Source organism: Microcaecilia unicolor, chromosome 1 (genome assembly GCF_901765095.1).
Source record: "Microcaecilia unicolor chromosome 1, aMicUni1.1, whole genome shotgun sequence".
NCBI classification, from domain to species: Eukaryota; Metazoa; Chordata; class Amphibia; order Gymnophiona; family Siphonopidae; genus Microcaecilia; species Microcaecilia unicolor.
In genome coordinates, this window is record NC_044031.1 from 675,584,159 (window position 1) to 675,608,777 (window position 24,619).

General features: G+C 45.1%; 1 protein-coding gene across 1 annotated transcript in view; it reads left to right on the top strand.

The window, feature by feature from the left end:
- The window catches only part of NPTN (neuroplastin), a 215,339-nt gene that overhangs the window by 91,836 nt on the left and 98,884 nt on the right, over positions 1-24,619 (top strand). The window contains exon 7 of the mRNA XM_030191465.1: positions 16,072-16,345. Within this exon, the coding sequence (XP_030047325.1) occupies positions 16,072-16,345 (274 nt within the window). The remainder of the gene's footprint in view (positions 1-16,071; positions 16,346-24,619) is intronic.

The following is a 24,619-nucleotide window of genomic DNA, read 5'->3' on the forward strand; positions in this document are numbered from 1 at the left end:
TGCCTATTCAGGGGGACCCATAGAGGGATGTTCTGAGGTCAGAGGGGCCTTCTTCTATTTTTTGGATATGGCTTAGTTGAAGGCTCTTTCTGTGGATCCTCTGGGACCTTAGGACCTGAGTAGGTCCATGTAATTTGCAGACTGCATCGGGCTCTTTACCGGAACAAAAAAAATCTTTTTACGAATATAATAGTACTAGGGTGTCCCTTTAACCAGCCCCTCCAAATGACACACTGATTACGATTTATAATAAATTACTTCTGTGCCTATGAGAAGTTATTCCATTATTATACTTACTTTCTCTGTGTACATCCATTTGCACAAGCCAGCATGTTTGAAAATATCTTGTTGGGCAGACTGGATGGACCGTACAGGTCTTTCTCTGCCGTCATCTACTATGTTACTATCAGGCTTATTTTTGAAAGTGATCACCGGCCATCTCCCAACATAAATCGGGAGATGGCCGGCGATCTCTGAAAAGCGGTGAAATCGGTATAATTGAAAGCGGCTTTTTTGACAGCATCGCCGCTTTCCCGTCGCCTCACCGGCGAAAGTTCATGGGGGCGTGTCGGCGGCGTAGCAAAGGCCAGGCATGGGCGTAGCTACAAGATGGCCGGCTTTCACGGATAATGGAAAAAAAAAAAGCGGCGTTAATCAGTATTTCGCCGGGTTTACTTGGTCCTTTTATTTTCACGACCAAGCCTCAAAAAGGTGCCCCAACGCACCAGATGACCACCGGAGGGAATGGGGGATGACCTCCCCGTAGTCCCCCAGTGGTCACCAACCCCCTCCCACACTAAAAAAATAAAAACCTTTTTTTACCAGCCTGTATGCCAGCCTCAAATGTCATACCCAGCTCCCTGACTACAGTATGCAAGTCCCTGGAGCAGTTTTTAATGTGTGCAGTGCACTTCAGGCAGGCAGACCCAGGTCCATCCCCCCCTTACCTGTTACACTTGTGGTGGTAAATGTTAAGCCCTCCAAACCCCCCCAAAACCCACTGTACCCACATGTAGGTGCCCCCCCTTCACCCATAAGGGCTATGGTAATGGTATAGAGTTGTGGGGAGTGGGTTTTGGGGGGCTCAGCACCCAAGGTAAGGGAGCTATGCACCTGGGAGCTTTTTTTGTATTTTTTAAAATATTTTTAGAAGTGCCCCCTAGGGTGCCCGGTTGGTATCCTGGCATGTCAGGGGGACCAGTGCACTACAAATGTTGGCTCCTCCCACGACCAAATGCCTTGGATTTCGCCGGGTTTGAGATGGCCGGCATTTATTTCCATTATCGCTGAAAAACAAAACCGGCGATCTCAATCCCGGCGAACTCTGGCATTTGGCCGGGCTAAACCGTATTATCGAAAATATAGATGGCCGGCCATCTGGTTCCGGCCAGCTGTTGTGCCGCCGCCAAAATAGATCGCTGGCGACGTTCGATTATACCCCTCCATGCTATAAGTGAGATTAAATAAAAATGCTACCAACAATAAAGAACAAGTCTCGTGAGGCTGGAAGTTTCAGCAGCCATTTCTAAGAAAATGGCAGCTGCGAGAGGATCAGTGGCAGCAGGCAGAAAAGAGTAGGGATCTTTCCTGCCTTGAAGAATCCACTAGACCACCTGGATAGCTTGAGATATGTGCCGGGAGGGCAGTCTGCGGCTCAGGGGAGGGGAGGCAAAGCTCGGATTGGCATGCATTTCCACGGGGATCCTGCAAGACCTGTGTCCATCCCCATGTGATCCCCACAGACCTGGGTCAATCCCTGTGGGATTCCCGCAGACCTAGAGGGGATCCCCACGGGAATCATGCCATCCTCTCTCCCGTGCAGCTGTCAAATTCCAGGCTGATGCATTGTAAGATTCCATCCACATCTCCTCCCAGTCCATGGCATTGATTATGGTTGCTCACAGATGGCTGTTGCTTCACTATTGGGCAATGGATTCAACCTCCAAGTCATGCCTAAGCAAATTGCTTGTCTGGGCCGACTCCACTTTGGTGGGGACTTGGAGAAACTCATGGGTACCTTGACAAAGTCAAACCCCAGTGGTTGATGGAGGACTGTTCGCAGATTTCCTTGCAGTCAGCTGGGAGCAAGTCCTGCCCTAGAGACTGGGTACTCTTTTGGCAAGAGAAACAGCCTATTAGATTGCCCACTAGGTCTACAGACCACATAGGGCTATCCTTTCAGTGTTCAAAAGACTCCAGAGGAAATTGGAGAGTCATGGGATAGGAGGTAGTGTACTCAATGTGGATTTAAAGCTTGTTAAAAGATAGAAAACAGAGAGTAGGGTTAAATGGTCAGTATCCTCAGTGGAGAAGGGTAGATAGTGGGGTTCCCTAGGGGGTCTGTGCTGGGACCATTGCTTTTTAACATATTTATAAATGATCTAGAGATGGGCGTAACTAGAGAGGTAATTAAATTTGCAGACGACACAAAGTTATTCAAAGTTGTTAAATCGCAAGAGGATTGTGACAAATCACAAGAGGACCTTACAAGACTGGAAGACTGGGCATCCAAATGGCAGATGACGTTTAACATGAGCAAGTGCAAAGTGATGTATGTGGGAAAGGTGAACCAGAACTATAGCTACGTCATGCAAGTTTGCACATTAGGAGTCACCGACCAAGAAAGGGATCTAGGTGTCATCGTTGATGATATGTTGAAACCCTATGCTTATTGTGCGGCGAAAGCTATGGTCCCAGCTACGAAAGCAAGTAGAATGTTAGGTGTTATTAGGAAAGGGATGGAAAACAAAAATGAGGACATTATAATGCCATTATAATGCCTTTGTATCGCTCCATGGTGTGACCACACCTCAAATATTGCGTGCAATTCTAGTCACCGCATCCCAAAAAAGATATAGTGGAATTAGAATGGTACAGAGAAGGGCGATGAAAATGATAAAGGAGATGGGATGACTTCCCAATGAGGAAAGGATAAAGTAGCTAGGGCTGTTCAGTTTTGAGATGAGATGGTTGAAAGGAGATATGAGAGAGGTCTATAAAATAATGAATGGAATAGAACAGGTAGACGTAAATCGTTTGTTTACTCTTTCCAAAAATACTAGGACTAGGGTGCATGCAATGAAGCTACAAAGTAGTAAATTTAAAACGAATTGGAGAAATTTTTCTTCACTCAACATGTAATTAAACTCTGGAATTCATTGCCAGAAAATGTGCTTAAAGCGGTTAGCTTAGCGGGGTTTAAAAAAAGGTTTGGATATTGTATAATTATACTATAAGAAAAGTCCTTAAGCCATTATTAAAATGACTTTGGGAAAATCCACTGCTTATTTCTAGGATAAGCAGCATAAAATGTATTGTACTGTTTTAGGATCTTGCCAGGTAGTTGTGACCTGGATTGGCCACTGTTTGAAACAGGATGCTGGGCTTGATGGACCTTTGGTCTGTCCCAGTATGGCAATACTTATGTAAAAGGGGCTTGGTACTCTGGCTGCTCCTCCACTGCCATTACCATCAAGGGTACCTGTTAGGCAGGGTCCCTCTGAGGTAGTGGTAGGCTGCAGGCTCAGTTCTTTTTATCCCATATGGGCCTTGTTCACATCAGATTCATTATTCTTGGAAGCTGTAAAGCAGGGTTGCACCCTGGAATTTGCTGAACTCCTTTGATACCTTATGGTATCCTTGTGTGGCTTCCATGCCTGAGGAGAGGTGTTGAGAGGGACAATGAACTGCTTGTTTCAGTTAGAAGCCATGGAACTAGTGTCCTCCTCCTAACCAGCAGAGGGGTCACAGCTGCTGCTTTGTCTACATTGTGGTCTCAAAGAAAGGGGTGGGGGGGGGGTTCCTTCCATCCTGTCCCGGACTTGGAAGAGTCAGTGCTGTCCTACGATCTCACTTCCGGATGGAGACCTTGTGGTTCATGGTTGCTGCAGTTTGACTGGGAGAGTTTCTTACTTCCATGGATCTGACAGAATCATACCTCCTTTGATAAGAGAGTACCACAATGCTTTCTGCACTTCTGCATACTGGGCAGCCAACTTCAGTTAGAGCCCTTCCATTTGATCTGGCCACAGCATTTTGGACCTTTTCCAAGTTCATGGAAGTGATGGTGCATTCCTCCAACAGCAGGACATTTAAGCCCACTCTTAGTTGGTTAACTGGCTGATCCAGGTGGACTTGGAGTCCAACTCCAGGCAAGCTACCTTGGCTGTGTTTTGTGGAGCACCTTGGTTAGGTGTTGATTTATGCCAAGAGTCAGCTGATCCATTCACAGATTTTGGAGTACTGTACTTCTGGTGATTTTTTTTCCCCCACAAGGGTAGGGATGGTTTTCTTCCAGGAAGAGAGGTTGCACAAATTCCAGGCTCAGAAGAGGACTCTTTGCATTCAGGCCACCTTTATGAGTCTGGAAGTACCTATAGTCTCTTGGAGTCCATTGCAGTGACCCTCAAGGTGGGTTCTTAGCACGCACTCACAAGAGACCCTTTAGCAACTGCTATTGTCTCAGTGGGCCATTCATTCTGAGGATTTCAAAATCGGTATTCCCATCCAGATGTGGGAATTAGCTTGGTGGGTAAAGATAAGTCGCCTACTCTGGGGAGGTGGTCTGCTTGATCCTTCCAGTTGGATAGTAGTGATCACAGATGTCGTCTTTGCCCGAGGTGCTTATTGCTGCAGCAACCTAGCCCAGGGAAGATGGCCCTAGCTAGAAGTGTTGTAGTCCATTAACCTCCTGGAGATGAGAGCTATCCATTTTGGTTCTGCAGCACTTCCTCCCTTTTTTGGTGGGAATGTGGTCCGGTGATGTCGGACAATATCACACTGGTGGTGATCAGCAAACAAGGAGAAACCAGGAATGCCGCAGGGGCTTCTTGGATGCTTAAGATGTGCAAGCAGACTTCATGAGTCATCAGGCACTGAACCCAGGGGAATTGGAACTGTGTTCAGAAGCCTCCCAGTTTCTGGGCTGGGTGGAGAGGGGGGTAGGAAGTATCCCACTTTGATCTGGTGGCATCAGGAAAAAGCACAAAGTGGCCTTTGTTTTCAAGAAGGGAGCCAATTCGACAGGAATCAACACCCTGCAGCAACCCTAGCTCTGCCAGGAGGCCCCCTATATCTTTCCATCCTGGGTTGCCATCCTTTGTTAGTGATTGTAGCCCTAAACTTGCTTTGTCTGTATTGCATGGACTTATTGAGTCCTCCAGAAGCTCCCTTCTTCACCATTAAGTAGCCATTAAGTAGGATTTGAATTTTTTAGCCATTCTTATAAATGTGTTTGGATTTTATTAGATCCCAAAAATGGCATTTTGGTAAATGTTTCGTGCTCATGGACTGACAACCTTTCAGAAAAGGGGGTCTAGATCTGCAACTATTGCAGTTAGAGACCTCAAATTTTGGGAAACTTCGTTTAACACCTGACTCGCACAACAGATAAAACTTGAACAAAATTGGAGAACATGATGGTGGGAACTTTTTTTAATTTTAGACCACTTGGCATGGAATGACTCTTTACCATATATCAGTCTGGCTGCTGTGTTTTGGGCGGTCTGGAGATTTTTTGTGAGTTGTTCTTTACATCCCGCATAGATTCTGTTGCAGTAATCTGCATGGCTTAGGTTCATTGATTGTATTAGTTTACGGGTGTCCCTCGGGAAGAAAGGTTTTATTCGTTTGTTTCCACATTGCTTAGAACATTTTCTTTATTACGGTTTTTACTTGGCTCTCGAGAGTGAGGTTGCGGGCGATTGTGACTCCGAGTATTTTTTAGGGTGTCTGAAATAGGGAGTGCGTGTCCTGGGGTGTTTATTGTTGCAGGTTTGTAGTTGTTATGTTGGGATGAGAGGATAAGGCAGTGTGTTTTTTCGGTGTTCAGTTTCAGTTGGAATGAGTTTGCCCATGAGTCCATGATGTTCAGGCCCTCATTGATTTCATTAGTTATTTCAGTCAAGGCATGTCTGAAGGGAATGTAGATTGTAACATCATCTGCATAGATGAATGGGTTAAGGCCTCGATTGGATAAGGACTTTGCCAGTGGGATCATCATCATGTTGAAGAGTATTGGTGATAATGGTGATCCTTGAGGTACTTTGCAGTCTGCTTTCCACGGTGATGATATGTTTGAATTTGATTTTACTTGGTATGTTCTGGTGGTTAAAAAGCCTTTGATCCAATTGAGTACGTTTCCTACAATCCCGAAGTGGCTAAGTAGTCTTAGCAGTATATTATGGTTTACCATGTCGAATGCGCTCGACATGTGAATGACACTTCAACTTGGTCAATCTTGTCATTTCTAACCAAAGTAGTCTCTCCCTTTAATCTGAACAAGGCAATTGTTCTCTCTGTCTTCGTGGATAGCAGGGATTCTGAAAATGTTAGAAAGATTAGCAAGCTGGATGTTAGTCATTTTGCTATAATTAGAGGTCAAAATTACTTCTGCAGGTTGGATAGGTTGGTTGTTCAGGTGCCGGGTAAGAGAGAAATCGTTTCTAAATCCTCCATAGTACACTGGATTAAGATGTTCATAGGGATGCGTATATTCCGCAGCGCAAAGTGGTTCCCAAGGGACTGCTGTTGCACCCATCTCAGGTACAGGCACCTTTCTGAGCTGAGGCTGGAGCAGTTTCACCAGTAGATATCTGCAGAGCGTCGACCTGATTGTCACTGTGCTCATTTGTTAAGCACTTAAGGGCAATATGGCTTTTGGCAGGGCTGTTCTTCAATGGGCTTGGTCTCCCCCCCCCACCCCCCCCACCCCCCACCCCAGGGACAGCTGTGGTTCATCCTGCTTGTCTGGACTGGTCTAATTCGACAATAAGGAAGGTGAAATGTATTCGTACATGTTAATCTCCATTCCTTGAGTCCTACTGGACAGTCTAGGACCCACCATGGAAGACTGGTTTGAGATCCACTGGGATTTAGCCTGCAGCCTGTCTAGTTCAGGAAATATTGAAGAGCTTGCTGCAAGATTGTTTAGTTCTGGTTAGGTTCCTGAAGGGGGTTTAAAATAACCCCTCTCATGTCTCCTTTTTTATTTCCCGGTTTGCTTTGTCATTAGCATATTGAAGGATTCCTTCTTGCACCAGCCCTTGTACCAGTGGTGTCATTGGGACAGTTTAGTTTCCCTATCTCCATCTGCTAGTAAAGGGACACAACCCACGTGTCTGGACTGGTCTAGTAGGACTCAAGCAATGAAATTAACAGGTATGAATACATTTCATCTTTTGGGGGATGGGGGAAAGTTTCTTGGGTATTTTATTTATATTGCAATTGGAGAAATTTTGTTTTATTTTTTGAAAAGAGTATTTTGTCTAAGAAAAGGTATTCTATCGCTTTGGGAAAATTCAAAAGGGTACAGTATATACTGGAGTATGAAATGAAAGAAGAATTTCAAAATATACAAAAAGCCAACTTGTTTTCTTCATAAATTTGGAGGTATAAATTCTCATTATATTGTGTTTGTTCTGAATTGGCAAATGGATAAATATCTATTGAACAGAAAGTTAAGTACTGTATTTTTGCATTTTATGCATTCTTACAACCCCATGTGAGTGTGCTATACCAGTTTAAGTTTGTTTACATTAGGCCTATTTAATGATGAACATCATACATCAGCAGGCAGATTGTAGGCTTAAGTGGGAATGTTATCTGTTGTAAAAATTTATGTAGGCGTAAAATGTATTTATTTATTTAGCTATTCATTTATTAGGGCTGTCCATCGATCAAAAGGCACAAGCGCACGATCAATCGCGATCAAAAGTTTTGATCGCTTGATTTGTCGCATGAAGTGTCCCCCTTGCATTTTCACCCATATAGTGTGAAATATAGATTGCAGATGTCAATTCTCAAAACTGACATATTGATTATTTTTCTTGCCTTTGTTGTCCGGTGATTTTATTTTTCTAATTATCTTATTCCCTTTCTCTGGTTCTGTTCCTCTGTCTGTGCTCTGAACTCTATTTTCAGGGCCTCCTCTCTCTTCACAATATCTTTTCTCTCCTCCTCCCTTCTTCACTTTCTTCCCCTGTAACAGTGATGGCGAACCTATGGCACGCGTGCCAGAGAGGGCACGCAGAGCCCTCTCCCTTGGCAAGTGCGCCGTCGCCATCGCTGGTCCGCCCACTCTCCCTCCCTCCCTCCAAGTACCAGTTCGGCCTCCCTCCCGCCCTCCCTCCCTCTAACCCAACAAGCATCAGCCCGCCCGTCCTCCCTCCCTCCCTCCCAGCACCAGGGACCCCCCTCCTCCTGAAATTTAAAAAGCGTACCGTCCTCTGAGTCGGGGTTAAGGCGGCGTGCAGCGGCAGCGAAGCGCGTGTTCTTCGCTCGATGCGCCTTCGGCCTTCCTGTCTCTCAAGCTCTGGTCCCGCCCATAGGCTTCGCTGGTCGTCGGTGTCGATGCCTGGGCAGGCAGTGCCTCCCCCGGAGTCTGGAGGTAGAGCTGCTCCTCAAAGCTCCTTGGAGCGTGGACATGTTCCACCCCAGCAAGGTTGGTATGTACTCATTCACCTGCTCCTGAGTATGGTGAGCAGTCTGATTGGGACCGCTCATGGGAGTCAGATAAGGATCCATATTACTTCTCGGAGGAGGAGTCATATGGAATTCCATCTGATCCCTCTCCTCCTCAAGAGAGACTGAAATCTTCTCCAGAGGCACTCTTTCACCAGTTTTGTAAGGGAGATGACTGCAGCTGTCCCATTTAAGTTGGAGATGGAGGAGGAGCCCAGGGCAGAGATGTATGTCCTGGGCTATCAGTCTCCCCATAAGGAAGGGGTCACTGTACCATTGCACCTTGTCCTTAAGGACACACTGATGAAGAACTGGGAGTCTCCCCTCATGGTGCGGGTCACACCCAAAAAGGTGGGTATGCAGTATCATATCCAGAAGGCTCACAGATTTGAGAAGGCACAGTTGCACCACACCTCCATGATGGTCAAATCCGCTCTTAAGCGGGCCAAGAGTTCTTGGACTTGTGCTTCGGCGCCCAGAACTTTGGATTCATTTTGGGAGAAAGACTTTTCAGGCCTCATTGCTCATTTCCTGCATCTAGTCCTACCAGCTGTACACAAGCCTGTACTTGGAGTGTTTGGTAAATGTTGCACTGATTCTGGTGGATTTGCTTCCTTCAGAGCAGGCCGCAGAAGTTCACCAGCTGGCCAGTAAGCAGATGGAGAGTAGACATCTGGCTAGTAGTACCTATGATACATTTGATGTAGCATCCAGACGTTCTAGAACAGGTGTGGGGATGCGTAGACTCTCATGGCTGCATGTCTCTGACCTAGAGCCAGCAGTTCAAGAGAAGTCTGACATGCTGTGCCAAGGGGATAACTTGTTTAGAGAGAAAGTGGAAGAGGTTGCTGACCTCAAATACACAGATACTATCCACACTCTCTTGGTGTAATCAATTTGCATCTTGTTAAATCATGAGTAAGGTTTAACTTGCATTGGGACTAATGAGAATGCTGTCACTAGTGGCTTGCTGTTGGAATGATTCTGTATATTGCTAATTGTTGAGAATGTATGCTTAATGAAGCTGTACTTGCTGTTAAAACAAGTTTAAAAAAATGATACATGTTTTTATCTTGTTTTCAGCTACTGACATTTTCATAGAATTAATAATGTTAGTGATCTTTAGGTCTGCTGGCTTTTTGTTTAGGTTTTTCCTACAAGTCTTATTACCTAAACTCACTTCAGTAGTTTATTTTGGGGTACTAAAGCTTTTCAAGTTTTCTGGGCATTGTCAATGGTTGTATGGCACCAGCAGGATTTTTACATTGATTATTGTCATAGACTTCTTAATGCTCTTGCTCGTGTCCAGTCCTCAGCCCTCGTACCTGTAAGGCCCCCTTATCCACCTCTGTGATAGGCTATTCTATTTTCCTCAAAACCCTTACTATTTTCCTCAACCCCCTTACTGTGCTCTGCCTGTTTAGTGACTTCCAAACATGATTCACTTTATAACTTTCCAGGCTATTTAAATTTCTGATCTATAACTCCAGTTCCACTCTGTCATCCTTATGTTACTTTCCCCTCAGGGTTTCATTTTGGGTTTTTCCTTCTTTTTCATCTACACTTTATTCTTGACATGCAAAGTACCTCTTTGGATGTTCTTACCACTATTTCACAGGTACCCAAGTCTCTTACTACTGTAGCCCCCTGGATGAGTGCATGTTATTTTCTAATCTCTCGAAGAGATTAGAAAATAACATACACTCATCCAGGGGGCTACACAGCTTCTTTTCTTTCTTACTAATGAGCATATGCCCAGTGCTACTACAGGATTCATTAGCAGTAATGGCATTCCTTTCTCCTTTAAATTCAGCCACTTGACATTTCAGATAAGTCATCTGAATGAATCATAGATTTAAAACATTCCTTGTTAAAAACAACATAAAACCAACCACATTGAATGTGGTTAAAAAATGAAACATTACAAATATGTGATTAAATCCTCAAAACAGTATCCAAAACAACTTCTAGCTTAGCTTCTTCATCCATGTTTATAAAATAGAGAAGATCACAAGAATAACACAGAAAAGAATACCAGACAGAGCTGAAAGATGGAGAAATCAGGGTGGCAAATGTATAAGTGTTAAAAAACAAAATGGCTAAACATATAAAAGGGAGGGATGTGTGTGAAAAGACTTTTTGCAGGTATATTGGGGAGAAGAGGAAGACCAGAGGTGGAATTACAAAACCTGAAGATTGTGAGGCACCATGTATAGAGAGTGATGTGGAAATATTAAACAAATACTTCCCTTTAGTGTTCATAAAAGAAAATCCTGGAGAAGGACTGCAAATGATTGACCAAAGGCACATGTGGGAATGAAGTAGATATTATGCCATTCACAGAGGAGCGTTTATGAACAACTTGCAAAAATAAAAGTGGATAAAGCCATGGGACAGGATGAAATACATTCTAGGATACTGAGGGAGCTCCAAGAAATTATGTCAGGTCCTCTAAAGCAGTGTTTCCCAAGTCCAGTCCTGGAGTACCCCTTGCCAGTCAGGTTTTCAAGATACCCACAATGGGTATGCATTAAAGAGATTTGCATATAATGGAGGCAGTGCATGGAAATCAAATTCATGCATATTCATTGTGGATATCCTGAAAACCTGACTTGCGAAGGGTACTCTAGGACTGGACTTGGAAAATACCGCTATAAAGGATATATTTAATAAATCCTTGGAGATAGGAGGGATTCCATGGGATTGGAGGAGGGCTGATGTGGTCTCTATTAAAGTGGTATTACAGAAGAGGTGGGGAAACCACTAGCAGGCAAGTCTTACCTCTGTGGTGGGAAAAGTCATGGAGATGCTGCTAAAGAAAAGGATAGTGAACTAGAATCAAGAGGGTTGCAAGATTCAAGGCAACATGGTTTTAGTAAAGGAAGATCGTGCCAATCAAATCTGATTTTTTTTTAAATTTTGAGTGGGTGACAGAGAACTAGATTGAGGGCATTTGGTCTCCTTAGATTTCACAAAGTGTTTGATACTGTTCTCATAGGAGGCTTATAAGTAAACTGTGTGCCCTGGATACGGGTCCCAAGGTGGTGGATAAGAAGTTGATTGACTGACAGAGGGTGATGGTGAATAGAATTCACTCAGAAGAAAGTTAAGCAGTTGAGTGCCTCAGGGATCGGTCCTGGGATTGATGTTTTTGTAAGCGACATGGCTGAAGAGTTAGAAGAAAGTTAGCCTTTACAGATGACACAAAAATTTGCAGAGTAGAAACCCTAGGAGGAGTAGACAACATTTGAGACGTGATCTACAAAAATTAGAAGCGTGAGCAAAAGCTGTGCAGTTAAACTTTAATGTAAAGAAATGCAGTGTGATATATTTTGGGTAGAGAAATCCAAAGGAGTAATATCAGGAAATGCTTTTTCATTGAAAGGGTGGTGGATGCCTGGAACACCTTCCCAGTATAGGTGGTTGGGACAAAGACAATGACAGAATTGAAAAAGGTGTAGGATAAACACACAGGATTCCTATCTAGTAAGAGGATGAGATCAAAGCAAACCAAATGATATAGAGGAGTATCATCTGCACAGAGCAGAAGGTACAATCCTAAACAAAGGCATAGAGGAGGTAGCCTTCATGTTCTGCCTGGAATGTTAGGTATGACTGTAGCCACCTTACTGGGCAGATGATGGACCCTGCTAGCCTGTATTTTGCCATCTGTTATGTGTTACGTTCCTCATCTGGTTCCAGGCCTGTGCGGCCGATTCGCCGGCGAGGCGCGGTCTGGCAGAGATAGCCGGCTATTTTGGATGTGGTTTCTCCAGGATGGGTCTGTTTCTGTTTCCTATTTCTGGCAGCCGTCATCTTGGTTGGATCAAGGACAGCTGCCATCTTGGCTAGCTCAGGAGGGGGCAGCCATCTTGTATACAAGAACAGGAAGGAAGCCCATATTTGGGCGTTGTGCTACTCTGCTGATGGGGGCAGCCATCTTGAATCAGCTGCACATGCTTGAGCCTAATTCCTTCCCTACTTAAGGCACTGCCTCCAGCCCTTCGTTGCTTCGGCTTCTGCTGCGTAGAGGTCGTGGTCCACATTCGTGTTCCTGGTCGGTTATCCTGTTTCCAGTATTTTCGGTGTTCCAGACCTTGGCTTGTTTCCTGACCATGCGTTGTGTTGCTGCCTGCCTCTGACCCTGGACTGTATTTTGACTATTCTCAGCTCTACTGTTTTCCTGGCTCTTGGACTGTGTCTGTTGGCTACCTGTCTGGTCGGTGGTCCTGCAACCCCGCCGGTTCCGGAAGTCCTGCTGGCCGCTTGAACCCAGGGGCTCAACTCCTGGGGAATAGTGGCTAAGTGCAGGTGAAGCTAGGGGTTGTCTGGCTGCCTGACCGAGTGCGGTGCACTCCATCTTCGCCATGCTCAATCGGGGCACAAGGGCTCACATCCCCAGTCATAACATTGTTACTGTCCCCCTCCTATGCTTTCCAATAATTTGCAGCTGGTTTTTTTTTTGTCATTTACATAAATGCTCATGAGCTGCCATGCCCTTTTTTTTTTAAGTTATATAATACTCCAGCTTGTCTAATATCTACTGGTAATTGGTTTCATAAAACTGAAATTCTGCAACCAATTGTTCTTGATTGTATAACAGTGCTCTTGTGGCCTGGTCAATAACAGAGCAAATACTCTTGTCCTTTCTGTTCATGTGCTCATAATTCTGCTGTCTGCACCTTTGTTTTCTCTTTTACAGTATTTGTAAAATTTGTCCTTATCGCTCCTTGATGTCTGCCAACTCTTAATGCCCTGTTTGTTCTTCATGTAGATTATTTTGAGAGTCATCTAACTGTACAAAACATTTTCAAAATTCAGCAGCATGTCTTGTTTTCCATTTCAGTTGATCTCTCTCTGCTTCCCTCTTCTTTTTCATTCTTTAGTCCGTATCTTGCTAGACCAGTTGGTTGTGCTCCCCAAACAGCAGGAGGAGGCAAAAAAATAAGTCCTGAAACTTTATGCTTCCAGTGTGGATTGGTGCAGCAGGATTGTCATGTGGCCTGGCTTTCTGTGGTGCAGGTTAAGGTCTGTGGCCCAAAGTTGAGCTTTGGTGCCTTGATGCAAGCTGTTAGGGGATCATTCTATAGATATGTTCCCCACGAGAACTGCTTCCGTCCCCGCGGGATTCCCGCAAACCCCGTTCCCGTGCAAGTCTCTAATCAGAACCAAATTTTTCATTGTGATGGGTCTCAGTCTTTGGAACGCCCTCCCAAATAATTTAAGATTTGTAAAATTCCATATTGAAATTCGAAGATAATCTAAAGCTTTCTTCTTCAAGGACGTTGTCACCAAATCCTCACCTCCTTTCCCTTTCTAAATCACAGAATATGCTGTTGGATGGGAGAAAAGACTGAGATGTGCAGTATTGTTCCTTTTTACATCTTTTTCTATTCCTTTCCTATTTATTAAATGGAGTTCCTGCTTTCCTTTCTTTTTCTTTTGTTGCTCTTTTTGTGTGTTATCTATACTTTTCTATAATAGTTAAATATAGACCACTCAGATGGTCCTTGATCGGTATGACAAGACTTTAATAAACTTGGAAACTTGGAGGGCACAATTAAAAATAGTTTTCAAATATTTCTGGAAAGTAAATATGTGTATGTATCAGTCAGTGGTTCTCAGCCCAGACTTTGGGGGACACCCAGCCAGTCGAGCTTTCAAAATATCTACAATGAATATGCATGAAAGAGGTTCACTCACAATGGAGGCAGTGCACATATATAGATATAGATTATATAGATATTTGTGTGTATTGAATGTATAACCGTAGTCATAGATTCACAGGGTAAGAATTGTTTCAGAATGAGTTGCTATGTTGTTGTTGTTTTTTTTTTTTTTGAGGGAGGGGACACAGAAGTGCTAGCAGAATGAATACAGCTATTGACCTTTAGTAGCCCCTTCTCTCTCATCTGACTCTCATTCTCTCTGCTCCCAGTTGCTCCCTTTCTGGTTCTTTCCCATTCCCAGCCTCTATGACGTCTCTACACCTCCTTCTAGACAATCAAATCCTTCTGGCAATGGCTGGGGCAATAAAGGCACTGCGTGCGTACTCAATTGCTCCTGTAATCCTGCCACCTATTTTCCCATTAGCTCATGCTTCCATTCAAACAGGAAGCATGCACTGTAAGGACATTAGGAACTGAGGTTGCTTACCACTGAGCACAGAGTTTTTCTTTTCACTACATTGCTATGAACTGCAGTTGTGTTCTTTGCTAGCACTGCTTGTCTCTTCAGTCATTCTCTGGTTGTCATGTTGAGCCATTTATGAGATGCAGCTCATTGACCACACATTTGCTTTTCCTATTCATTATCATAGTTAAATGTATTTAAAAAAAAAAAGTAAAAAAAAAACCAAAAAGAAAACAAAGCTTGGAAAAATATTACTTTCAAAAACAACAGGAGGAATTTTCCAGAGCCATTTTCTTATGTTTCCTCCCCATCTAACCTCCCTTATGCCATGGTAGGAACAGAGTTGGAAGGCTGGCAGCTCAAGGATAGAGCAAGAGCTCACTCCCAACTAAATTTCCTTAATGTCTTTGTTCTTGCATGCTTCCTGTTTAGACAGGAAGTGGATAAAGAGGAAGAATAGCTGTGTGGTGTGTGCCAATATTTTATTGCTCTTCCAATTTATTTCTGTTTTTGTTTTGCTGTATTTATACCTCGTCATAACCTACTGGTCAAAACTTCTCAGTAGTACAAGGCATTCTGCCATCACAGGTGCACTGCCACTTACTGGCCTGAAGTGGGACAGGAAGGACCTGTACAGAGAGTACATGCGTGATTTGTGTTTAGTTGGGGTTCATTTGGACTGGCTTACTATAAAGGGAGAAAAGTCATAACTCTTAGTCTCTATAGATATATTGGACCAGATTTTCAAAAGCACTTGCATGTTTAGTGGCAGCCACTTAATATTTAAATGCCCTGAATGTAAATTTTCAGTGGCATTTTATGGACAGTGCTGCTGAAAATTCTTAGACCTTCCAGGCACTGTCTACATAATATCTGGGCAGAGCAAGGGCATTCCACTCAACTATACTTAACCAGTGATACTCAGCCGCTATCCTTTATAGCTGAGTGTTTTAATTTAGGCCAAAAAAAAAGGCTGTCCTAATTTAAACCATTTAGCTATATGGATAATGTTGGCCTTACGTATAACCAGTGTCACTGACTGTATGTATAGTGGTGCCAAATATATATGGATGATTAAATGCCACAGCTGACGTAAACAAACAAAAGAAAAAACTGCTAACTATGAGGTTTAAATATTGGCCCAGTCCAATGGAAAGATCCTGAACTTTTTGTAACACCAAAATCTATTCTGAACCAATATAAGATTACTAAGGAATATATCCTTTGCTGCTAGTGTGTATTTATTTCACCTGGTTTTGATGCTAATGGCATGTTCTTTAAAAGCATATTTCAACATATCATCTCAAAATTTAAGTTTCCCAGCACAGCTGGTAGCATATACCAAAAATTATATTGGCACAGTTCACATGTAGCATCACAGTATGAATACCAGTTTAGTTGTTTGTAATGAAGTGAGCAATGTTTTTTTTCTCATAAAGAATTCTTCCTCACATTCTCCCTATCTGCTGTTTGTGACAGGATATTAATAATTCTTCTGGACGCTTCTTTATTTCAAACAAAGAGAGCTCAACAGAACTTAGCATTATAGATCTCCAGATCAGTGAGGACCCTGGCAAGTACCAGTGCAATGCCTCTAACACAGTCAACTCCACTGCATCTGTCACCATTCTACGAGTACGCAGCCACCTCGCCCCACTGTGGCCTTTCCTTGGCATATTGGCTGAAATCATCATTCTTGTCATTATCATAGTCGTCTATGAGAAACGGAAGAGACCAGATGAAGTTCCAGATGGTAAGTGTTCATAAAATTATTTGTAACAGGCTGTAAAGAAGTGAATTGGAAAACTTCTCTGCTATGTTACTATGTAAGAGAGGGTTAATGAAAACCCATTTTAGTCACTAGTGTTAAATTGTCGCAGTCTAGTGTTTTAGACATACTTTATTTCCTTGATTGAACCTGATGTGAAAATAAGTATGTTGTCAGAATTATTGCACATCTGAAATATTTTAAATCAAAGATTAAGAAAAACCTGTACCCATTATGCTTGTGAAATGTAAATGGTTGTGGATTCACATTGATTAATTCATTTATGTGTTTCTGGAGATTGAGTAACACATGGATAGCATGGCAACCAACTGGAAAGTTTTATTGGTGTCTTTAGTTCTGAAGTCTTTGCTTCACTCAGTGGCGTTCCTAGCCTGGCTGACACCCGGGGTGGATCACGGATGTGCCCCCCCCCCCCCCCCCCCCGGCGAAACTACACCCCCCCCCCCCCCGGTGCAGCGGGACCCCCCCCCCCCCGGGTGCATTTTTACCTGCTGGGGGGGGGGGTGCCATGCGCCTGTTAGCTCCGAGTCCGCTAGTTCCCTCCCTGCTGCTCCCTCTGCCCCGGAACAAGAAGTAACCTGTTCCGCGCAGAAGGAACAGCAGGGAGGGAACGAGCGGACTCGGAGCCAACAATCGCGCGACACCCCCCAGCAGCGTGCACCCAGGGCGGACTGCCCCCACTGCCCCCCCCCCCCCCCCCCCTTGGTACGCCACTGGCTTCACTGGATCTTGGGCACCATGATGAAGTTGTTAAAATGAGTTTCTTAACAAACCACATCTGTCACTCTGCTTTTCATACACTAAGGAGTCTCTCAACTTAAAGGTTTCATAGGCACTTTACTCTGAAAAGCAATAAGAAAAAGCACAGGCAATGTTCTTAAAGAGTAAAATACATAATGAAAATGCAGAGATTAGCTCAAATCAACTAGCCAAAGCTCAAGTTCATCGAAGATGAATTTTTCTCTTTTTGGATGTGACTTAAACATGGCTGATTTTCTGCCAGAGCACATTTCTTCATTTTTCATGTAGTACTTGGAGTGGAAGGTAGAGCCTATTGCTAGCACTGGTCTGGTACTTTTTAAGAAAATCAGCACTGAAGCAAAGAATGTTGAAGTTTCTTTTTTAAATGACTGATGGGTATCTGTGGTTTATATACCGATCTAATGCAGAGCGTAATTTGATTTGCATCATTGTGTATTAGCCAGCAACAGGATCCCATTCTTCTATTTAGATCAAGTTGGTCAGACCTAATTAAGCATTCCAGCTAAAACATGGGGGGGGGGGGGGGGGGGGGGGTTGGTAAAATTCTAAGCATTGTCACTTTTTTTCATTCAGGCTTATTTGCAATTCTTCAAAGGCTTCTTTTGCTTTGTTTTTTTTTTTTTTTTTAATGCAGCTACATAACTTTCAAATAAAAAGAAAAATGATATTTTGAAAGCACAATCCCGTTCAGGGTGGAACAAAGTGATTTAAAATCATTAGCATACATTACAAAACATAGCAAAGATGATGGTGCTGTAGTTCAATCTCCTTGAAAAAAATGACTCTAAAACACTTATGTTATAGCACTACTGACATACTTGGCACTGTACAGTGGTGATAATTATACAAATTAGCTATGTCCTTGCTTCAAAGAGCTTACAATCCAAGTAGGTATTGAGGCAACAGGAGATGAAGTGACTTGCCCAAGGTCACACATCAGTCAGTGGCGTAGCTAGGACTGAATGGGCCTCAGGCAGAAGAATTATGATGGGCTCCTATAGCACCATATACTTCCCAAGAAAGTGGGGACTGGGGGCAGGCACCACTGCAGCAATAAATGAGAGCTTTAGTGCTTTACTTGCTGCAAGGTTGCATGGGGAAAAGTTTAAGGACTGATTGGTAGATGGTTTGGCAGCACAGCTAGAGTGTGTACCACGCTTGCCTCCTTTCAGCGCCACCACTGCTCAGGGGCGGCTTAAGGCAGTTTGCTACCTGAGGTGAAGAATAAGATGATGCTCTCTCTCCCCCCTCCACGCCCAAGGCACCCAAAAACAGAGAGCCTCTGAAAACTGAGTATCAGGCCTTTTTCACACATGCAGAACACAAATGGACCCAGGATAATTGACCACAAATTAGAAATATGCAGATAAAAATTAACCTGAAAAACCAAACACCACCAGAAAATTGAAAGATGCATTTCTTCCTGTACTGCACAAAATATAAAGCTAGTAGATGTCAATTCCCAAAGCTGACATATTCCAGTCAGTAAATGGGAAAATAAAATTAATTTTTCTACCTTTGTTGTCTGATTTTATTTTTCAAATCTTACTGGTCCCACTCTGGTTCTTCTTTCTTTTAACTTTGCTCACTGTCCAGGGCTCCTTTTGTCTTGTCATTTCTCTTCTCTGCTCCTGTCTTCTTTACTTCCTCCCCTGCATTCATTTGACATTTCTGCCTCTCAAGTTTCATACCTCCTCACCATCCAGTCTCCAAGCTCTCTCTTTACTGCTGTTTTCTGTAGCTTTTTATCAGCTGAGCATCTCTCCTCTCTTCCGTCTCCCTCCCACCCCACCCCATTTCCATCAACTTTCCTTGTTCTTCCCTTCCACCTTCACTCTCACCCAGCATCTCTTCTGATCTTCCCTTATGTATGTTTATTGAAAACTTGATATATTATGTTACACCTGTATTTATATTCTGCCTTTACCTATAGAGTTCAAGGATGGATTACAAAAGTTAGATAGACTAGGCTAGGCTAGACCAGTTGTCTAGGAGTTACAGTAAGCACAAACAGAGAGAGAGAACTTACAATAACCACTTACTTTGACATACCTGTCAAGCTTTAAATTATCCATTTGATAACCTGTTTTCTCTGAGGACAAGCAGGCTGCTTGTTCTCACAGTTGGGTCGACGTCCACGGCGGCCCCAGGAACAGCAATTTTTCAAAGCAAAAATCAAAAAACTCTGCCAGAGCCTTCTGGTGCGCAGGGTGCGCGCATGCGCAGCCGTCTTCCTGCCCGTTGCGTGAGTGCTCCCGCTCAGTTTCCCTTTTTCTGCGGTAGAGAGAGGCTGCGTTTGTAGTCTCTCTTTTCAGCCCTGGGAACGAGCCTTTGCCGAATTTCGAAGTTTTACTTTGTTTTTTCTTCTTCTTTTATTTCTTTTCCCTCTGTTCTTTTTAAAAAGAAAAAGAAAAACTTTCCCTTACCTCTTAGTTTTTACCCTGGTAAGTTTCCGTTCGCCTCCATCACGGCCCTCTTAGGCCGCGCATACGCGTTTTCTCCTTTTTGTGTGCTTCCTTGAGCCACAATCGCGGATTTTGATTTCACCGCCTCTATTTTTCCGTCCATGTCATCGAGGACTCCCAGCAGCTTCAAGAAGTGTACTCGGTGCAGCTGGTCAATCTCGGGTACCGACCCCCAAGCATGGTGTCTTCAGTGCCTTGAGCCCGACCATCGCCCAGACGCATGTAAGTTTATTTATTTATTATTTATTTATTGCACTTGTATCCCACATTTTCCCACCTATTTGCAGGCTCAATGTGGCTTACAAAGATCTGTTATGGCATTGCCACAACAGGGAAGAAATACAATTGGTGATTACAAAGAGATAGCAAAGAACAAGAGGATCTGGTTATGCAGCTGTACAGTGAGAGATTCTGAATAATGGAGTGTGAGGGTTGTGTTCAAGTCGTTATGGGTTCTCTTGGTAGGCTTTATTAAAGAGAGAGGTTTTTAAAGCTTTGTGAAAGCTATTTAATTCGTTGATCATTTTCAGGTGAGTTGGTAGTGCATTCCACATCTTCGTACTCATATAGGAAAAGCTAGACGCATGTGTGAGTTGTGTCTTAGCCTGAAAAAGCGGACACAAGCGTCGAGAAAAGCTCTTCAAGACCGACTTTTCAGAGCTTCGACTGGTTCCTCGACATCGGCACCGGGGATGGCATCGAATTCAGGAGCGCAGGTAATGGCTGTCTGGAGACCATCACACGCTGGGAGCAGTGAGGCGTCGAGTGGGTCTCCACCTGTCTTGAAGCCTCCTGCTGTACAGGCCCCATGGGACCGACCAGATTCGGACCCGACCTCGAGGAGGCGTGTGGATTCCATGTCCTCGTCTGTACCAAGGAGTCTGCATGACGTGCATCGAGCAAAGGCGAAGAAGCATCGTCATCGGTCTCTTCCAAGCACGGTACCGAGAGCTCCGGGGCGTCGAAGGATTCGGCACCCGTGAAGCATCGGTGCCAGGAGGAACGCTCACCTTCCATTCAAGAGGTGTCGGTCTTCGGGCAGCCCGGTACCACCTCCTTGACCTCCATAGTTTCTGACCCCGATTCCTGTACCGACCCCGCAGCCTTGCTTGACAGCGGCTCTAGACAAGTGCATCCAAGCCCTTCTTCCAGGTTTTCTGGAGGGGTTGCTGCATCAGTCTGCTCCGGTGCCGGGGGTGCTTGCGCCCTCCACGCCGTCGGTGGAAGCGGCAGCTGGTTCTATGCCTGTGGTGAGGTCCTCGCCGCTGGTGCCATCTCTGGCATCAGCATCGGCTTCCACCCAGGTCGGTTCCCCGTCGACATCGATGGAGGGAGCTTCATCGCCGCCGGCATGGGAGTCGACTTCTCGACATCGCCATCGAGGACATGGTTCCTTGGTGTCGAGATGGGCCCGGTTTAGGACTGCAGTTAAGGAACTTCTGTCCCACACCGATGAGGATGTCTCATGGGATGAAGGGGAGGATCCCAGGTATTTCTCTTCTGAGGATTCTTGTGGTCTTCCCTCTGATCCTACTCCTTCACCAGAAAGAAAGCTTTCTCCCCTGGAGAGTCTTTCTTTCTCTTCATTTGTCCGGGAAATGTCTGTGGCCATTCCCTTCCCGGGATATCTGAGGATGAGCCCAGGACTGAGATGCTCGAGGTCCTGAACTATCCTTCGCCACCTAAGGAGTCATACACGGTTACCTTGCATAATGTGCTCAAGGAGACACTTATGCGGAACTAGATGAAACCATTAAGTAATCCCACCATTCCCAAGAAAGCTGAGTCCCAATATCGGATTCACGGAGAACCTGAGTTGATGAAGTCACAGATACCTCATGACTCTATGGTTGTGGATTCTGCTCTCAAGAGAGCCAGGAGTTCTAGAGACTTTGCCTTGGCGCCCCCGGGAAGAGACTCTAGAGCCCTGGACACTTTTGGGAGGAAGGCATATCAGGACTCTATGCTCATGGCCAAAATTCAATCCTACCAGCTCTACACAAGCATTCACTTGAGGAACACGGTGAAGCAACTGGCGGGCTTGGTGGATAAGCTCCCTCTGGAGCAGGCCAAACCTTTTCAGGAGATGGTCAGGCAGCAGAAGGCGTGTTGTAAATTCCTGTCCAGGGGTGCTTACGATACTTTTGATGTTGCATCCAGAATCGCTGCCCAAGATATAGTGATGCTCAGACTCTCATGGCTGCGTGTCTCTGACCTGGATCATTCGGTCCAGCAGCGGATTGCGGATGTCCCTTGCTGGGGGGATAACATTTTTGGTGAGAAGGTTGAGCAAGTGGTTGATCAGATCACGCAGCAGGAAACCACTATGGACAATCTCTCCCGCCGGGTGCCTTCTGCTTCTACCTCATCTGGTAGACGTTTTTTCCGGGTAAGGAAGAATGCACCCTATGCCTATAACAAGCGTAGGTACAATCCTCCTTCTCGACAGCCTTTTCAGGCTCATCCCCAGCGAGCTCGTTCTCGTCAACAGCGTGCGCCAAGGCAGGCCCTTGTGGCTCCCCAGCAAAAGCAAGGGACAGGCTTTTGACTGGCTCCAGCTGAGTATAGCCGCTGTACAAGTGTCCGTGCCGGACGACTTACCAGTCGGAGGGAGGTTAAAATTTTTTCACCAAAGGTGGCCTCTCATAACCTTTGATCGGTGGGTTCTTCAAATAGTCCGGTTAGGATACTCCCTCAATTTGATATCCAGGCCTCCAAATTACCCACCGGGAGCTCAGTGCTTCAGCTTCCAGCACAGGCAGGTGGTTGCAGAGGAACTCTCCGCCCTTCTCAAGGCCAATGCGGTCGAGCCCGTTCCACCAGGGCAAGAAGGGCTGGGATTCTATTCCAGGTACTTCCTTGTGCAAAAGAAAACAGGGGGGATGCGTCCCATCCTAGACCTAAGGGCCCTGAACAAATTCCTAGTCCGAGAAAAGTTCAGGATGGTTTCCCTGGTCACCCTTCTTCCCATGATTCAGAAAAACGATTGGCTATGCTCTCTGGACTTAAAGGATGCTTATACACACATCCCGATACTTCCAGCTCACAGGAAGTATCTTCGGTTTCGACTGGGAACTCAGCACTTTCAGTACTGTGTACTGCCCTTTGGTCTGGCGTCTGCACCCAGGGTCTTCACAAAATGCCTGGCAGTAGTTGCAGCGTCGCAACGCAGATGGTAGTGCATGTGTTCCCTTATCTCGACAATTGGCTGGTGAAGAACACTTCAGAGGCAGGGGCTCTACAGTCCATGCAGATGACTTATTTACCTGCTGGAGCTCCTCAGGTTTGTTATAAATTACCCCAAGTCCCATCTTTTCCCTGTTCAGCAACTGGAATTTATAGGAGCTCTGCTGAACTCACAGATGGCTCGTGCCTATCTTCCTGAAGTGAGAGCAGACAATCTTCTGTGTCTAGTTTTCATGGCCAAAGCGTCTCAGCGGATCACAGCTTGGCAGATGTTGAGACTTCTAGGCCATATGGCCTCCACAGTTCATGTGACTCCCATGGCGCATCTTCACATGAGATCAGCTCAATGGACCCTAGCTTCCCAGTGGTATCAGGCTGCGGGGGATCTAGAGGATGCAATCCAGCTATCCATTGATTTTAACAATTCCCTTCAGTGGTGGACAATTCGACTTTCAAATTCCTGAGCCACAAAAAGTGCTGACAACGGATGCATCCCTCCTGGGGTGGGGAGCTCGTCGATTGGCTTCACACTCAGGGAGTTTGGTCCCTCCAGGAAAAAGGTCTTCAGATCCTGGAGCGGCGAGCGGTCTGGAATGCTCTAAAGGCTTTCAGAGATCGGCTGTCAAATCGAATCATCCTAATTCAGACAGACAATCAGGTTGCGATGTACTACATCAACAAGCAGGGGGGCACCGGATCTTGCCCCTTGTGTCAGGAAGCCGTCCAGATGTGGCTTTGGGCTCGCTGTCACGGCATGTTTCTCCAAGCCACGTATCAGGCAGGCGTAAACAGTCTGGCTGAAAGGTTGAGCAGGATCATGCAACCTCACGAGTGGTCATTGAACATGGACATAGTCCGCAAGATCTTCCAAGCATGGGGCACCCCCTCAGTGGATCTTTTTGCCACTCAGACTAATCACAAAGTCCCTCAGTTTCGTTCCAGGCTTCAGGCTCACGACAGACTAACGTCACATGCCTTTCTCCTACATTGGGGGACAGGTCTTCTGTATGCGTATCCTCCCATACCTCTAGTAGGGAAGACTTTGCTGAAACTCAAGCAAGACCGCGGAACCATGATTCTGATTGCTCCTTTCTGGCCGCGTCAGATTTGGTTCCCTCTTCTGGAGTTGTCCTCCAAAGAACCATGGAGATTGGAGTGTTTTCCAACCCTCATAACTCAGAACGAGGGGTCGCTTCTGCATTCTAACCTCCAGTCTCTGGCTCTCACGGCCTGGATGTTGAGATTGTAGAATTCGCTTCCTTGGGTCTCTCTGAGTGTGTTTCCCGGGTTTTGCTTGCTTCCAGAAACGGTTCCACGAAGCGGTGTTATTTTTTCAAATGGAGGAAGTTTGATGTCTGGTGTGATAGCAAGGCCCTAGATCCTTGCTCTTGTCCTACACAGAACCTGCTTGAATACCTTCTACACTTGTCAGAGTCTGGTCTCAATACGAACTCCGTAAGGGTTCATCTTAGTGCAATTAGTGCTTTTCATTGTCGTGTAGAAGGTAAACCTATCTCTGAACAGCCTTTAGTTGTTCATTTTATGAGAGGTTTGCTTTTGTCAAAGCCCCCTTTCAAACCTCCACCAGTGTCATGGGATCTCAACGTCATTTTCACCCAGCTGATGAAGCCTCCTTTTGAGCCACTGAATTCCTGCCATCTGAAGTACTTGACCTGGAAGGTCATTTTCTTGGTGGCTGTTACTTCAGCTCATAGAGTCAGTGAGCTTCAAGCCTAGAGTAGTTCTCTGTACGCACCCTAAGCTATTGCCAAAGGTGGTGTCGGAGTTCCATCTGAACCAGTCAATTGTCTTGCCAACATTTTTT